At 37.7% G+C, this 18,710-nt stretch overlaps 1 protein-coding gene across 1 annotated transcript in view; it reads right to left on the bottom strand.

Moving 5' to 3' along the window:
- The window catches only part of STARD9 (StAR related lipid transfer domain containing 9), a gene marked incomplete at its 5' end in the record, with an annotated part of 104,679 nt that overhangs the window by 53,403 nt on the left and 32,566 nt on the right, over window positions 1-18,710 (bottom strand). Inside the window, 3 exons of the mRNA XM_080618790.1 lie at window positions 31-92; window positions 183-215; window positions 2,210-2,326. Of these exons, the coding sequence (XP_080474916.1) occupies window positions 31-92; window positions 183-215; window positions 2,210-2,326 (212 nt within the window). The remainder of the gene's footprint in view (window positions 1-30; window positions 93-182; window positions 216-2,209; window positions 2,327-18,710) is intronic.

Raw genomic sequence — 18,710 nt, forward strand, 5'->3', positions numbered from 1 at the left:
TAGTATTGCCCAAAACAGTGACACACTTACCTGACCTTTACTCTGCAAGATGCTGTCTGGTCTGTGTAATCATCTTTCCTTGAAAAAAGGCCCTGTACAAACCATAAGCTTCTGTAAATTTTAAATCCATTAAGAAAAATAATCTTGCTTAAATAAATGCAAGTGAAATAAAAAAGAAGTACCTCACATATACGAGGTGTCAGCCCAATGGATGCCTTCAAATACTAAACAGAAAGACAATTAAGCAATATACTTGCTATCACTCTTGCAAAAGTTATTTCTAAATAAAAGCCAAGTTGTAAGAAAAGGACAGAGTCATAGTGTAGCACTGAAGTAATGACTGTATCGGTGGATTACAACACAAACTGCCCCGGACTGTAGTTCAGCACACCATGGCAATTCCTACTTCAGCTGAAGGCATCTTGCACTTGAAACATTGCAGATGCTCATGTGCTGTGCAATACCAGCAGATTCAGTGCAAATGTTCTTTTTAGCAAAAGCTATTTTAGAGTACACGTATAGCATCAATGAGAAGTTTAGATGTTTGGGTTAAATCCACGAGCTGCTTGGACATGCCTATGTCAGAGATGTTGCAGTCTAGACGATGCCAAGCCAACACTGTAAATAGCTTGACTGGTCAGGAATGTTTTGGTTTTTCCTTATTCTACTTCTATTTCTTTATGCTATGGCATCACAGAATAGACTTGGAACAGCCTTACGTTCTAGATTTATAAATCTGGTCTCTCAGAGAGAATGGGATACGGCCTAACAGTACCCAAACTAGGTGATTTAAACTTTGCCCATACAGTCAACACTGAAGTAATGGTGTGTTTTTGTGTGATAAACTGTTCTTATGACATGATTGATCATGAGTGATCACAGTGCCAACACACCCTACAACAGACTCTATGGCCTAGGTGGGATCTGCTTGCTGAGTAGCATGAAAGGCTTTTAGAAGGCTCCCTTTTTTGAAGGGGAGAAAGTCCAGGTTCATCAAGTAGACCACGGTGGAAAAAGTCCAGCTTATACCAAACACTTGTTTTGAACACTGTTTCACACTGAATACATGCTATTAGAGATCAGACCAAAGCAGGATTCCACTGGGGCAAGAAATCACTTTATAAGCCAGAAATCTCTTTGAAACATTACACCAGGAAATTACCTTAGAAATAATGGTAATTTCAAGATGTGGCCAATCAGAGTTGCTGAGATACCCAATTTTAACAATTGTTCAGGCTTCTATGGAGTTAAGCCTGATTTTGCACAAAACGAAGGGATAATCCAGTCATGATTAAACAAAATCCTATTGCTGATGTCTGTGGGGAAAACACAATTTTTAAAATCCAAATCTTGCCAAAAGCTCAAGCCATGACAGAACAGTCTTTTTCTTATCTTCGGGGTTTGAACAAATTTTACCCTTATTTCACCTTTAAAACTTACTCCCATGGGTGTAGGAAATAGTGGTCTACTCACACAAGCTGTTAAATAAAATGTGACTTTTTTAGGGGCATGTTTCACCTACAGCCAAGAATATTTATGAATAGAGATCAAATTGCCTTGTGCTGCAGCAGAACACAGGGAATTGTCAACTGAGGATCCTCAGCCATCAATCTGAGTACCAAGATTAAAATGCACTTTAAGTGGTTTCTGGTAGACAAGAATCAAAATGTAACAGCTTCTGCAAACACCGTTCGAATACATTTCAAAACTGGAAATGAAGTTTCCACAGCCAAAGGATAACTTCTGCAACCGATAAATGTCTCAAGTAGATAATGAAGCCTGCTACAAAAGTATTTCTCAGGATTCAATCCAGTTTTATTTGTGAAAGCAATTTAATTTCAGCATAGCTCAGACTGCCAAAAATTTCTGAGAATGAATACTTTGTATTATATTGAGCTACGTTCCTAAAACACAGCATGGATAGTTTTTTGTCCTCTAACATAGGCAGTAAGATTCATAAACAGTAAGATGAAGGCTATCTAGAAGAAATACTAAGCTATGCCTCATTTTCTAGTGTTGTTAGCTGATGCTACATTATTTACCTAAATATAAAGGCTTAACTCTCATTTTCTATATATAACTACCAAACAAAGCATGTATAAGCATTCTGCTCAACACAAGCACCATAATCACAGTTTAAAAATAAAGCAATGATTCTGCTGGACATCCCGCCCTCAACCCTAAGTGTAAAATGAATGGAGTAACTCACAGGTGTTCCCATCATTGTGTAAGTCTTTCCTGAGCCTGTCTGTCCATAAGCAAAGAGGCAGATGTTGTATCCTCTGAATGCACCCGACAACACAGAAGTGCCAAGGTCCTGGAACACCTGAAAAGACCAAAAGAAACAAAATAGTCTATGAATAACATGCCTCTCTCTGCATGGCTTGTAGATCTTTCAGCTTCAGTAACTCCATGGGAACAAGGATCTTCACAGTATTTGTCTTTCTGATTTATCAGACACAATGTTAAGTGCTCAGCATTCACTTGTTAGGTCTTCTCCCAGATGTTGGTATGCCAAGCACAGTGCTGACACTGAGCAGTAGTGTTTAATAGTGCTTCTTATCCTGCTGTCTCTCATTGCATACTTGGACCATACGAATTCTTAAGTATCTCCCCCACCTCGTGTTTTACAGTCTTCAGCATAAATCTGGCAGAAAGGCATGATCAAGCCTCTTTGAAGCAATGATGTTAGTGGAACATTAGGCATCACAATTACAGGTCAAAAGCAAAGTGAAGTCTAACCCATAGCCTGCAAGGAGACCTCACCCAACAATACTTCTATCTGACCCCTCTGATCAGTAAGCAGCACCACACCAAAGACTAAATGCTTTGTTTTCTGTTTATACCACACACTTAGTGACATGCCGCCTTCTGATCATTGCAATCAGAGCCAGGAACTGTTACCACCAAATCAGTGTCAGCCTCCAGGCACTTTCAAAGCTTGCACTGGTCCCACCGTGGCTACAAAAGTTGGATCATCACAGCCATACAGCAAGATCTGAAGAGTCATTCCTTCTGCTTTCCCTGTTCCCTTTTTGGTGACACATCTCTCCCCACATTGTGACCATGCTTTCTGCATATCAAAGCCTCACCACAGACCAGCTGAAAGGACACCTGGTAAGATCTGATATGGAGTGCATGATGGATCAAAAGTATCCAGCAGGCAGGTGCCAACCCCTTTGGCCTTTCAGAACAATTGTTACAAGTATCAATGGTTTTGCCATTTATGTAGAAAACTAGTGAGCATTTAGAGAGAGATAACAGGATTCCTGTGCTTCACTGCTGGGAAATCTCACTGATTGCCAAGTCATTTGCTTCTCCAATGGAGAGATGAATGTACTAAACCTGATAGAAAAATCAATAGTAAAATGTATTTCATAAATATACCACTTCACCTAAACTGCCCAGAAAAGAGATTAAAAACCTTCTACCAAGACTTTTCAGATCCTATTTCAACTCAAACTGGGCCAAGATGAAAATTTCTAGCTGAAGAACCAATAGCACTGCCATTCAGCAGAATTTGGCTACCCTTGCCTTATTTGTAAGGGCATGTGGCATGTCAGAGCATCTCCTTCAATAGCATTATCAGATCAAGGAACTTTTCTGTTTGAAGAGTACAGAGAAAGTCATAAACAAAACACATGAACACAAAAGTAATAGATAAGGGATAACAAAAACAGTGACAAACTCTCCAGGCACTACTGGATAGGCCATTAAGAAACTGAACCATAGCTTTGGAGAGGGCCAACCTGGATTTCATAACCATAACATAAGTTATGGAGAAAACAGGAGCAACAGAAGGATTTGGGATATTTGAGGGGACCTGCAGGGCTATGCAAATTATTGTGAAATATTTAAGGTGAGGGAGTCAGGAAGGAGAAGGGGCTGGTCCCATGTAAACACCAGTAGATCAGTACACCTGTCTGACTGAGCTCAGTGCCTGAAGTGAATCTGAGACCAGCATTGAAATCAGAAGACCTCAGCTTATAGGGCCATCACATCAGTGTTGCCTGCAAATGATGGCAGTGAGTGTCTCAGTATAGGGAGCTGGTATAGCCATTGACTAGGCTATAGTGTGTGGAGTCCAGCTACTGGAAGAAGTAAATTCTGGCCAGCAACTGAAGTCAGCCTCAAGTAATATGTCCCCCACATCTATGGTGCCAGCACCTCAAGCAAGTAGGAATCTAAGTGCCAGCAATTAGGGTGGGACAATGTGTCTCAGGATCTATGTCCCAGCCGCTAGGGTAACTGGAGTGGTATGAGGGTCTCTATCAACAGCTGGAGAGGGAAGCATGAGTGCCAAGACCTGCGTTGCAGATACCAGTTACTAGGGTGGCTGAAGTGAAACAAGTGAGTGTCAGTATAAGCACCTGAGTGGAGAATTGCTATCCCCAGGGCCTGTCTGCCAGCTACGGGCATGGAGTGGGGGGAGTCACAGGCAGCATGCAGGTAGTACTCATGAGCATATGCACATTTGCTAGTCCATGGGAGGCAGTGGCATTATACATGCCTTAATTGTATCAGATTTATTACTGGGAAAAACTTATCTATGTTCTTGAATAATTAGTTCCAAGCCAGCAGTCCAGAATATACACTGAGAACTAGTAGTTCATTTGCAGCACATCTGGCTAATAATTCCTCACAAAGGACAATATGCCATAAAAAGATCAACTTTTACAGACAGAAAGGAAAAAACCCTGGAGTAATACAACTAGCAAAATGACTCCATTGTACACAGTCGATAAACGACTGAACACATAACTGACATATTAGCATGATGGTTAAAGTTTATGCTGAAGCAGCCAACATACCACTTTCATCTAATAAACATCAGCCATATTAAAAAAAAACCAAACCCAAACCACACTACCTTTACAAATACCTGTATAAAAAGAGACATGGATATACATTATCTGCCATCACAAAGGTTTAGAATATGTGTGAAGAAGCCAGCAGCACACAAAAAAGAGAGAGCAGGGGCTTAAAAAATGAACGGTGGAGAAGAAAGCTACTGAGAGGCACTTGGAAGTGTCAATTTTAAGGTGACACTATGGAAGTAAAGTGCATAATTTAAGAGAAGAAGAGGGAAGTTTACCCCCAGGGATTTTAACAGCCTGAGCTGTATTCCAATACATACTGGAAATTATAAAATAAGATCATAGGCAGCACTTTGTCCATGAGACTTGCTTTTCAAGTTGTGGGAAAATATAACTGCAGGGATTAGGCTGGGGGTTGGGTTTTCTTGGAGGTTGCTTGTAGCAGCGTTTCAACATCTGTTTTTACTTATCATCATCTGGTTTTACTTCACCTATGGGAGCCCCACTTAAAAATAACAATTGAATAAATTTATCAAACTGTGCCATTAGCCCTGTTGCTCTTAGCTTACTCTCTCAGTGTTATCTTGGAGTAACACGAGCAAGGCAGGTCTATGACCACTTCCCTTCAGAGTATCAACATGGAATAAATTCAGGAATTTTCCTTGGTTTGCTGTACACAGAAGTGGCCTAAAACAAGCTAATATATTCCACATCAGTTTAGAAACCTGTACTTCACATGATAGAACCTCTTATAATCGGGATAAAAGCAGCCTAGAGAAGTATCTTGATTCTACGACAGTTCTCTCATTAAGAGCTGTCCTCCTCTCTGCAGGTTCATAGTGGATTGTGGAGAGTTATTAATTGATTTAATTACAATGAAACGAAATCTTCACAGGGTGGCAAGCCTTCCAATAGCAACACTAGCAATGTCATCTGGGCATTGAAATTGGAATTTTAGACGAACTATTGTTGAAACTTTATGCAACTCAAAGTTTAAATGTCCCCATTTTCCTTCAGGTAAAATAGGAATAATGCTATTCATTAGCAGAAAATCGTGGGATGTTCTCCTGGTGTTCATAAAATTCCTTGGGATCTTAGAACATCCATAGCAACTTAAGCCAAAAGTGCAAATTATTGTGTGCTTGCTCTCTCTCCACATACATTGGACTCTGAAAGAACATCTAACTCCAAATCCCACTTAAGCAAAGCTGTGTTACATTTACTCTCTATTAAATACACATGGCTACTCAGACACTTCAATTCAAATATGTTTCAAATCAGTCCTTTTTGAATTAGGCATTGAGAGAAGACGTATTATTACAAGCAAAATTAGATTACTCTGAAAACAGTGCCATAACCGTATGATGATAATGAATGAGAACTTCAAGAATTATTTACTAAAATCCTATTAAAAGCTTATTTGTACTGCTTTGTGTTTGTTCTTTTTGGTAAATTACTCACTTTCCTTTTGTGAGAATAAACTACAATTCATTTAATTGAATACAGTCTCAATTTTGTCAGAAAAAACTCTTTGTTTAAGTGTACTGCAGAAAAAACAAAGTGAAGCACAGCAATTTATTTCTGGCTTGTTTAAAGATAAAGGAGGGTAATTGAAATCAAAGCTTTTTCTGTGCTAATATCAGAGGCATTAATTCAAATACCCATCAGTATCAACAGCTGCTGATTATACAAAAAGGACTACAATTAATCATTTGGGACATATGTAGTAACATATTTCATGATATAATGGATCAAATCATGGTTTCTGTTGATTATGAGAGAAGGAAAAAAAAATAAAGTTCTTCCGGGGTTCACCCAAGTGACTTCTGAAATAAAGCGTCAGGAAGATGAGGTTTTTCAAAGGCCATGAGTTGGATATGGCTTACTGCAGAGAACACTCCATTTGGCAGAGAAAACTATGTCTTCCCTGCATGGCTGCTCTGTGTGACTGGCACTGTTAGGTTTTGTTCCATGCTGAATGCTGCTTTCAACAAAGCTTTAACTGGCTTTGCTATGCCTTGTTCCTGCACTTGCCCAGCTGTATCTGGTCCATATCCCACGATGATCTGTGAAGCATTCTACAATTTATTACCTATCAACTGTCCTAATAGTGGAAAAAACATGCCTTTCTCAGTTAGGAGAGGGCATTAAGAAAACTGCTATCATTCAAGGTACTTTGCTCACATACAACAAAGTGGATAGGTTCCAGTTCAAATCTAACAAATCCTGTGCCACACAGGTTAGTCCTTATTGCCAGACTTTCAGTACAAACTGGAAAAAGAGAAAGGTTTAGTCTAGTAGATAAAATGTCTCAACCATGTAGTTCACACACACCAAAATTCTGTCCAAGTTGCTGCAATATGAACATATTTGGGGTTGAAGCTGTTTTACATTAGGTAAGAAACATCTACTTCAAGTATAGCAACAGAACACTTAAAAAATTCAAAACTTATTTCAGTGTTCCATTAGAAGATACAAGAAATAGTTGAGAGAGTCTAAGCGTTTGCAGAACAGGCAAGTTAAGCTGCTCATTGTGAAATCTTACATAAGAAGTTGTGCAGTTGTGTAACTATATATTAGAAGCGTGTAGAAAAACTGCAACAGGAATCCTGCCCTTAAGAAACCATATTGGAATGTATTAAAAAGATGATTTAAGTACATATTAAGGTACAAGGCCTACCAACTCTTAAGCAGCAAACTAAGTTTTGTGACTACGTCCTACTTAAAGAATCACAGAATTTAATTTCTGAAAACTACAGTATTTGTATTTTGCCCTTGTCCATATTAGAAAACCAGACAATTTTAAATTAAATGTGTTTTTTAAAAACAATTTAAGGTTTACAGATTAATGTACCAGGGAGACTACTGCTACTATATATATATATATATATATATACTGCTACTATATATATATATAAAAATATAAACATATTCAGCTTGATATTACTTGTTTTCTTGATGATTTTTTGAAGCTATTTGTACAATTGATATGTTTATGCCCTTTAAACACATATAAACTTTTTCAGTCCCCTGTTTATACCACCAGGCCAAAATATATATCATACTTGAGCATATCAGATATGCAATCGCTACCCAGGCAAAGTTCGAAGCCTTGGGCAGCACAAGTGCAATCTGCAACAGTTAATATGAGAACCTGAGAATACCCTTGCCCAGAAGTGCAGAAGGACCTTGTGATTGTCAATGGCTTCAACAGTTACACCATCTTTCTGATGCAGAAAAACTTATTTCCTAAATGCATAACCAGTGCACTGGAGTACTGGTGACTTCCTCAGCATCTTTCTTCCCTTTCTGTTTCTTCCCCTTCCTCAATTGGCATCATTTCTCTTCAGACAAGTTGTTTCAACAAAGCTCCAGTGTAAAATCTTGTAGTCTTACAATATTCCATGTCATCCAAGGAAAATTACTGCTCAAGTAAAGAATAGCAGACTCGTATCAAATGCTTCATAAGCCTGAACTTGGTATTAACAGCCTTGACAAATGCCTTTAAGTGTCTATCACATGGTATGGTATTTGGTCACAAAAAGTTAAATTCATTGCCTCTCTCTTCAAATATATGTTTTTAAAATTAGCAGTTTTAAAATAATTTTATGATTCTATTCTCAACAAAATTGGTTTAAAGACAAAAAAAACCTCAGTCTTGAAAGACTTCATGCATCTCAAGTACCTTATGTCTAGATTACAAGGTTAAATTTACTATTTGCAATCATGCAAAGTGAATGCTTCTGCTTGGGATAAGTGTGCTCACTTCTAACCAATTTTTGCTGCTTTCCTTTCTCTCTACTGGTCTGCACACCAGCTCATTTGGTCGCTATGTGTTACTTGTGAGCATCAACAGGATATTTTTAGCCAATTTTGACACATGCTGTTTAGACCCGGATTGTAGAATTTTGAAGACAGAAACAGAAAATACTTCAGATGAACACTTTCAGCCGAAAAAAATCAGTGTCATTTAACTAAGTAAATATACCAACAACAAAAGAAATTACATATGGCACATAAGCCAAATATTAAAATAATGACAAATCCAGGTTCTAATTGCTATTATGTAGGGAAACTGAAAGAGTAGTAATTTAGTGCAGCCTACTTACCACTATTGAGTTAATCCTATTTAAAATTAAAAGCTAGACAGATTGACTATGTATTTTCCTTGAAATTCAAATGCATTAGAGGTCAAATGAATGTGCCACTCTGCAAATAACATCTGAATCTCTACTGGAAGGGAAAAATTATGAAGTATAAAGTGCAGTCAGCTTGGAACACAAAGTAAAACTGCACAAAACCCCTGTACTTCATATCAGGTCACTCTTGATAAGAAAATCTGGATATATTACCCATTTCAAAAGAAAATGAAAACTGATAGAATAAATTGAGACTTTTTGGGTTGCTTTTTCAAGAATACTTGAGAATTTCAACCTCTCCACACAGACCATTTTTAAAATGACAGAGAATATTGATTGGAAATGCACCTCACATTGCTAAAAGATACAAAAATTTAAGTTAGCTTCACTACCAGATGATTTATAACAGGGAAGCAATATCCTATTCGGATCCTTTTCCATTTGGTCAGCAGAAATCTTCTGAAGCTAAAATCTCATCTCTCTCTTTTGCTGGCTTTAAAGTAAAAATTTATAGTGGCTTTTGCACATCTTTCTTGAATAATGTATTTTCAAGATACTAAAAAATACCCTCTTAGTCTGAGACTATATCACATTTTATCACATTAGACCTCCACGCCTGTGTATCAATATACATAGTAGACAGATGACTATATTTTTTTTCTGGAATGAAAGAACATATTTCTGTGCTAGTGCCAAGAAGAAATGAAATATGTCATGGAGCACATCCAGTCACACACCATAAGTGACAGACAGTTATGAACAGTGAGGGTTTCTGACTTTGTTATTTTACATTGAAATCTTCACTTGGATATTAGAAGTGTGAAGCTTTTTGTTTTTAAACGCTTCTTGTCAAAATCACATATTTATTTTTGGATCAAAAATTTTAGCATATTCTGTTTCTTCCAACTGCTTGTGTATATTATGAAGTCTTTTCTTTCTTTTATATTCCTTGACACCTTACTATCAAACCAATGGCCAGTGGAGAACCCCCATAATCTATAACCTTTCTATGTGTCGCACACAAAGACAGAACCCTGTTGGCTGTCAGCTTTTCTTTTGAGCCTAACAAAAACTTGGAGACAATGAAACTCTCCTTTAATGCATATGATTCAAACTAATGCTGTTGACTATTGTAACATGAGGCTCAGTTAATATCAGTGCCTTTGGCTTTTCATTGTATTACTGTGCATTGGTATGCAACTAGGGCAGTTGATAACAGCAAATATAAATTTTACACTGTAACTGCAATGGGTGCTCCCTGTTCTGGGATAAAGATAGAATAGTTTGGGTTGGAAGGGAGCTTAAAGACCATCTAATTCCAATCCCCTTCCCATGGGCAGGGACACCTTCCACCAGACCACATTACTCCAAGCCCTGTCCAGCTTGGCCTTGAACAGTGCCGGGGATGGGGCAGCCATAGCTTCTCTGGACAACCTGTGCCAGTGTCTCACCACCCTCACAGTGAATATATACATATCTATCACTCTTACAGAAGTAAATGCTTTAATTTAATTTCAAAGATAATGGAGGCATTCTATTGGAAAAAAAGGTTTCGCAATAAGAATTTCCTGAGAAGAAAACTTTTCTTTCTTAATCCAATCAGAACTGAATTGCACAAGGAAACAGAAAGCAGTTGTTTCAAACTGTAGTAAATTGTCTGTTATGCTCTAGGGTTTAAGAATTTGGGAAATAAAGTTTCCCCAAGTCATTCAAGCCAAGTCCAGAGTAACATGAAAGAAAATAACATCCAATAAATGCGCAGGGACAGCACGTAATGCCATGTTTGCAAACTTAAGGGAACAATATTGCTAAATAAGGTTTTTGGGAGTTTTTACCCTAAGTAATTTGTGGTAAAGAGTACTTGCATTTTGCTTAGACTACAATGAACAGGCTAGAACCAACTCTGAAGCAGAAAGAATAGAAAAGAGGGAACTTCACCTTTGAGAAGCAAAAAGGAAGTAAAATAGTTTATCAAAGTCTCATATTTATAATAACTGTTTTCTTATTTGCAAGTGTCTGAAGTAGGCAGTGGTTAATGTTACCACTAGGAAACTAACCTAATCCTAGAAACTTCAGAAATTTCAAGGCTGTTTATTTAGTCAAGGCAAAAACCCAGACACGAAAATCTTCTGGTAATTTAAAAAAAAAAAAAGGTTTTGGATAAATAAAATCACTACTTGCTACAGGCATAGTTCACAATATCAACAAACAGCTCATTAAAAGCAAACCACTTGTACTGTAAAACATTAGGCTGATATTTGAATACTAAGATAAGTTCCCACAGGTTAATAACTGGGACCAAACCCAGAAGAAAATCATCTTCTTGCACAGCACAATTTAAAAATAGCCTTTGAAATACCACTGATTTAATGAAAGAGGAAAAGGCTAAACTTAGGTAGGACATATGGCCAGCAGCTGCCCTTCACCACAGAGCCAACCGAATGGTTTTATAATGATGAATAAAATCAACAGCCCAGTTTCCATTAAAGACTTGCCATGCAAACAAGAAAGCAGAAAACTTCATCAGCAGACAGAAAGCTTCAGAGCATGAAGACAACTGCAGCAGATCCAGGTACAATATAAACTTAGTATATATAAAAAAAGATGCTGTTACTTAATATACAAACAAAATCACCCTCAACCAATAGGTCAGGACAGTTTCAGCAGCTGTATAAAACCTAAGAGTCTCGGTCCTGCAGCATCTACTTGCCACCATCTCCATCACAAAGTACAGATATGCAGTATCTCATATTTGGTATGCTTTCCTCAGAGAATCTTGCCCCCCTCAAGCTGTTACTGTTTGGGTTATGACCAAACTCTGTTTAATTACATTGCTGCTACATCTCAGATGTAGCATCCAAGACTTGGAATTAAAGTGAAAAAGTCTCATGAAATACAATTACGCAGAACTAAAGAATTCCTGACAAAATAATTAAAGCCTTGGTCCCAAAACTTCCACAAACTCCCAAAAATTAATCTAAACAATAAAAGGCTGAAAGAGGATGCAAGGAAGGAATATCTGAAAACAAATTTAAGGGTTTGTTCCAATAATGCAAGGCTTTTTCCACACGTGTTTTCTCTTAAGGAACATTAAACAAACGTCAGTTGAAGGGCCTTCTGTACACAGCCAGAGAAAGCACAAGCAAAAGGAAGAACATTATGCTGATCAGCTGCTCAGAACTCTTTACTGTGACATTAGGATTACTTCAGCAACATTACTTTTTGGGTTGAATGGGATAAAGAGGCCGGGGGGGGGGGGGGGAGGCATCAGCTGGTTAGTTTGGGAACATTTCTTCTCTCTTGTTAAGAGGCCACAGCTTCACAACTGGGATTACTTCTTTTCCTTCTCTCTATCCAGCCTTTTCAGTTTCTTTTCCCTGTCAAACCGGAAGAAGGGCAGTGAAAGGGACAGCTTCATTCCAGCTCAAGAAGCTTGGCCCATAGCAGAGGCATTTGCACTAGAACTCAAGAGACAGTTCAGTTCTTGGCTCTGCCAACAGACTTCCTGCATGTCCTTAAATCCCTTTGTGCTTTAATTCTCCCTGTGAGACACAACAACAGTTGCTTTGTTCATCTTATCAGCTGTAATTTGTTTTCCAGTGAAAAAATTAATTTCAGTGACTGCCCTGTGCGGTTATGTGCATCCACACACCACGTTTAACAGCATGAAAGCTCAATCTTAATTAAGGTGTTTTGGTGGAATTGTAAAATACTATGAAAAGTCACATCACAAAAATACCACCCGGTGTTTTCATGTACCTGTACAAAACCACATTCCTCTCAGATCCCTCTTTTCCTGCCTGACAGGGATGCCTATTGTGTTCTCTCTAGATTACAGGTGAGAAATTTGAATGCAACAGCCATACAATACAAACCCTGCAGCATTTGACACTGTATCACTATCTGACTTAGCTCAGTCCAGCTACTTGTCATAACAAAGCTTTCTACACATTGTTTTATTAATGATTACTTTGAGATTTACACATTATATTGTGGTTTATGTAAGTTTTACTCCGGTATTTCTTCTGCCCATCACCAACACAGCTGAAGGCTATCCATTAAGGAATGAATGAAGCTCCTTCATTGAGTGAATTGGGAAGTATATTTTAAGCTCAGTAATTCTCTCCAGGAGAACAGAAATATTTGTTAGGAAGACACAGACAAAAACATGTTTGTTTCTCTGTCCCAGGAACCCAGGACTGCAGGTTTGAGTGCTGATCTATCCACATGGGTGCTTGTTTGCCCGCTTGCGTATCAGAGGGACAGATTTAATTTCTGCGCTGTGCATCTTCACCAGCAGAACAGTAACACACTGACTTACACCAGTGCCAGCAATACACAGTGAAGAAAGAGTTTTCTCCAGTGTATTCAGGGCCAGACCATGCATGAATGAAACTCACAGGGGAAACTAAAAACTTCAGCTTTTCTAAAGGTCTAGCAAAGGCTATTGTCACAGTTGGAAGAAGCAGCACAATGTTCTCCACAATCACACGGCTTTATTCCAATGGGACCAGAAAATGTTTTAGACATCCCACTGCCCTGGCCCAGATAATACTTCATGCCAGAAAAATAATGTAATTTGTCACTTTAAATGGTGTGATACCGTCATTATCTATGTCTGAAAGTCTATCAAAAAGGAAAAAAAATTGGAGGAGTTTACTGATATCCTCTTAGAATAAGCAAAAGAAATACTTGGTTTTTAATACTGAACTGCATCTCCTTTGCAATGAAGAGAGCAAGGAATAAATGATGGATTATAATGAAGTTATAAATATCCTGCATTTTCTCCCACCACTGCCAGCTCTTGGCTAGGATCCCAGGTCACTAGCGGATGTCTGTGATTCCATGTGAAAGGAAAGTAAAGAGTAACAACATAAAATTAGCAAGTTTTATTGTTTAAGGCAGCAGAGACAAATATAAATTCTCAGCAGTGTCTCTGAAAATAACTGCCCATTAATTTTTGGAGGAGACAGGGGATGGAGATGGAAAAAAGATTGTTCCCCGACTTTATTACAAGAGGCTGGAGGAAAAGTGTGTATCCAAATGTTTCAGTAATTCAGTAAGGGTTAACAATCATCTGTAATACTCAGACAACACAATCACATTATCAAGATTAGATTTCTGCTTTTCCCCCCCTTCATCTGGATATGGGAATTCTCTTCATGTATCAGCTAATTCAGGTTTGCATTTTTACTATTTGGCCCTTAAAATCACTACACTGGAAAACAATTCTTAAGCCTATAAAATACACTTCCTTAGCAATAAGCTCATTTCTTCATCTTCACACAAGAGCTTTGTAAGAAGAATGTGAAAATTAAGCAAAACCAATAAGACATTGAAAATAATAATTCCATCAACAATTCCTTAAAATACCTGTAGAAATTCTGCAAGACAGATTCCATTTGCATTTCTATCAGCAACAACTGAATTTCAACAGTACCCAAAACTGATAGACTTTATGCATCTGAAAGCAAATTTCCTACATTTGTCATTATTTAATCTGGGTGAACCTTGCAAGCACTCATGGAGCTCGCTAGTGCTTGGTCTCAACTGTACTGTAAATTTCTGTTTCTGGCAATTACAACTATGAGAGCTGTTGGAAAGATATACAGTAATGGCTTCAATAAAACGTGTCCCAAGTTCCACCTACATAAATTCTATAATGTAATCATAGAATCACTGCATCATTTAGGTTGGAAGACTTTTAAGATCATCAAGTCCAACCATAAACCCAACACTGCCAAGTCCACCACTAAACCATGTCCCTGAGCGCCACATCTACACACCTTTTAAATACCTCCAGGGATAAATAAAAAACAAAGAAAAGACACATTATCTTGAAAAATGAAATGTAAGAGTTCCACTGAAAAGAGCTGCATTAAAAAAACAATATTCCCTTTCGACTTCAAAAGGCATAAAAATGCAGCAATGAAAGTTACTTGAACAGTTTCATTTTTAAAGTGAGTTTTCACTGTCTAAGCTCAAAACATTAAAAACCAAATAAAAAGCAACTACTATAAAATTTTCCACTTTATAGCAGCATACGTAAAAAGGGGCTACAGATTTCTTGCAATAATTTGTTCCCCCTTAAGTGTACAACTAAATACAACTAATTACCTGCCAAGGCTGGGATTGTAGAATCTATATTTTGCATGCAGAATCAGCAGCAGTTTAGCTAAGAAAGGAGTGGCTTACTATGTTCTCTTATTCTGGTGCACTGGTTGTCTCATCAAAGTCAGCCAGTGAAAAACAAATTCTTTGATCAAGTTGTTACAGGGGCATTAAAGGAAGAATCAACTTTTAACCTTGATTCTATAATACAATATAGACACTTATTCTGTTTATAATTTGGGATATTAAGCAAGGTGTAGCAGTATATTTAATAAAGCCATTCAGGTCATCTATGAACAACTCTTTACGATGTTACTCTTTTTATAATGTTACTATACAAGCCAGAAGTGTTGCCACTTTAAGGCAGAAGTCTCTGTATTTAAAAGAAATTATGTTTCCATAATTGGAGACATGAAAAGGTTTCAAGCACACTTATTAGTAACACACAGCAGTCGCTTCTACTTCTGTATTTCACAGGAAGGAGAAAAAAAACCCAAAAGGTTGATTAGCGTATTCCTGCTGGTTTCAGGCAACAGAGTAAGGACTGTATCTGTTTTTATCATTAGAGGGATGGTTTTTTTCTGTTGCTTGTTTGCTTAAAGACATAGGAGTACCTGCCCTCTGATAGGGAAGTTTGGCCAGCTTTTATAATATATGCAGGACTTACTGCCAAAAGAACAGATGTTGAGAAACAGATACTCCATCTAATCTAGTTGCATTCACATAGGTTTCATCCCACGCTTACAAGTACCACCAGCTATCTTCATTAAGCACAGCTCACAAGGGAGGGGAATCTGCTATCACTATTCTCACAGGCACAGACCTGCATAGAATCACAGAATAGCTTGTGTTGGAAGGGACCTTTAAAGGTCATCTGGTCCAACTCCCCTGCCATGAGCAGGAAGCAATGACACAACAGTGATGTTTCCACTAATTAAAGCCCTTTACAGCAATAGGACTATTTTTACACCTGTATTTGGAAACACCTTCCTGACTGCTCAGAGGGCTGAATGCACAGCTGACTTCCACAAAAAGGATGTGAAGGAAAAACATAAGCACTTGCATGAATTCAGATACCACCTCAATGTTTATTGAGAAGATCAACAACCAGCAGACAGATCCCCAAGCAAGTTTCTTCCTGCGGTTCAGATCTTCAAATATTCTTGCAGCATTAAATTTTCATGAGGTTTTTATGTTGCATAAAAACAGAATGCTGTCTACTAAAATAAAAGATGGTTGGGATATGTACAAGATCCTCAGGGAAAAGAGTCCTTTCTAAATTTATATTGTTTTAGCAGCTTCCAAGAGAATCCAAAGAACAGGAGGTAATTTAAGGCCACTTATGAGTTCATGGAGAGAGCTCTTGGCATCTTATTCTCAACAATATACTAATAATAAATTGTGCCAGGACTAGTGGTTGAGTAAATTGTTAATTCCACTTTTTTGCCAGGTCAGTAGCCTCTGTTCGTTTCCAGATTACAAGTACTGGAGGGGCTGCATATTAGCAATGAACAATAACAGTTCACCTAATTAAAAATGTTACATTTAAGATGCTGCAGGGGCTGTCAGTTTTTATTTGTGCTCTCCTACTGTCAGAAATTACTTAAGTTGGACATAACTACTCTTTACACCATTCTTCTCTTCCACGCACACTCCATACCACACCAACAGCAAAACATGGCAAGGCAAACTATGAAGTGCTTCTTACTACACTTTGCTTTACTAAACATCTGACAGTAGTTATAAAATACCTAAGAAAACAACCAGCTAAATACTTCCATAAAGGAAAAGGTAACATCCATATTCAAGAATAGAAATGTGCAAATCTGCTAAAGATCAGAGAAAAAACAGGCATCAGAACCAGGGAATTCCCATGTCCTATGGTAAGGCTACATATTTCTGTGTCATTACAAGCCCAGCAATAAACCAAATCTTTGATTTTACCAAGATGAGCAAAAACCCTTTGGCAAACTGACAAAAAAAATATATATTCATAATATTATGACAAGACATTTCCTGTGAAGACAATACTGGAGCTTCCCTCTCAGACATGATGCTTTCTGGGATAAAAAAAGAAGCCCTAAAACTATCCAGACGAACGCATTTGATTGTCTAAGAAAATCAGCATAATTTCAGCCTTGCCTAATAAAATATACTTTTCAGTTTTCCTTTTAAGATGAGACAGAAGGAAGATATTTCATCAGCATTTCAAGTTCTTCCAAGCTGGAGATGCATTAAATTTAATTTCTTTACAAATTAAAATTTTGTTCTATGCAGCACATTAGAATGGGCAAGAAATGAGCAAGGAATGGGCAGAGACCTGGAGGTTCAAAGTAAATGATTTAAAAAGGATTAAAATGCAGGACATTTATGTATCTATGCCATGTTTAAATAACTACCCATCCTTCCACATATACACATTCCCAGTGTGTTAGTATAATACTCTTTAAGATCAGATATCACTTGTCACTTACAGTTTGCAACTTACATTGTCAGTTCTGTCCTGATGTAAGTTATTGTATTGAGCATACATTAAAACAATACATATTAATTACATGTCCCTTAACTCTGTTTCAGTAAAACTGTCTTATCATGAGAAAGTGATGCAGAAAAATAAATGTACACACACAACCTGAGGCAGTACTGAACTATGACAACCTAATCAGCTATATTTCTACTTCCGCTCTTTCTTCTTTTAGATAGAGAACAGTTGCATCAACCTAACTAGAAATTCAGTTATTAAAGAATATTCTTTCTGTTTCAAAAGAGTATTGAGTATAGTGACCACATGCCAAAGTTGCTGGGTGATTTTCAGATGACTACACTGTTTAAGATTACTTTCTGCCCCTCAGGGAAATCAGCTCAGGCTTACAGCAGAAGCATAGGGTGTTTCTTACACAACATCTGTATAGTCTGCTTTCCTCAAAGAAAACCTAAAAGGATCCAGTGTCTGCAAATCCTTTGTTTCAAAAACTGGCTGCCAACTTTGATCAAAGCTTCACAACAGGTCAAAGTAGCACAGGGCTCTGTACAAACCAGAGCATTTCACTTGTAACACTTCATTTTTTATTAGTCCCTCAACCATTTAGAGAAAGTCAAAGCCTGACTTGAGAAGGGTTTTTAAAAGCATACTTTAAAAACATTATTCTTTGTATATCATTGTTTACTCCAGATTTCCATTATCAAATAATTTCTCTCCAAGGGTGTTTTTCCTCATTTTTAAAATTATCTTCTGTTAAGCATGCTTTTATTTAAGTGCACGCTACAACAGAAAAAAAGTAATTTAAACCCACATGGCACAAACCAACCTATGTTCATACTGTCAAGTACACTCAACCTCTAAAGCAGGGTTACCATATGCAAATTGCCAGTCAGGAATAGTCATGATCCCTGCCCATTCCTGGACAGTGCCTGTAAGCTGTTAGGAGAAGTACCAGCCATCCCAGCCCAGCGGCAGTACCAGGAATGACTAATAATTTAGCAGCATATATATGACCAAGCTGCACTGCTCAGGGAGCATATCCCAACATTAAGTGGGGCCATTTTATTTACTTGTACAGATACAGCCTCTGTTTGCTATGAAGAAAAAGCATCAACTGCAGGTTAATAAAATGAGGAACAAAAGATGACCTAGTCAGTTTTG

Source organism: Psittacula echo, assembly GCF_963264785.1.
Source record: "Psittacula echo genome assembly, chromosome: 5".
In the NCBI taxonomy this organism is placed as follows: Eukaryota; Metazoa; Chordata; class Aves; order Psittaciformes; family Psittacidae; genus Psittacula; species Psittacula echo.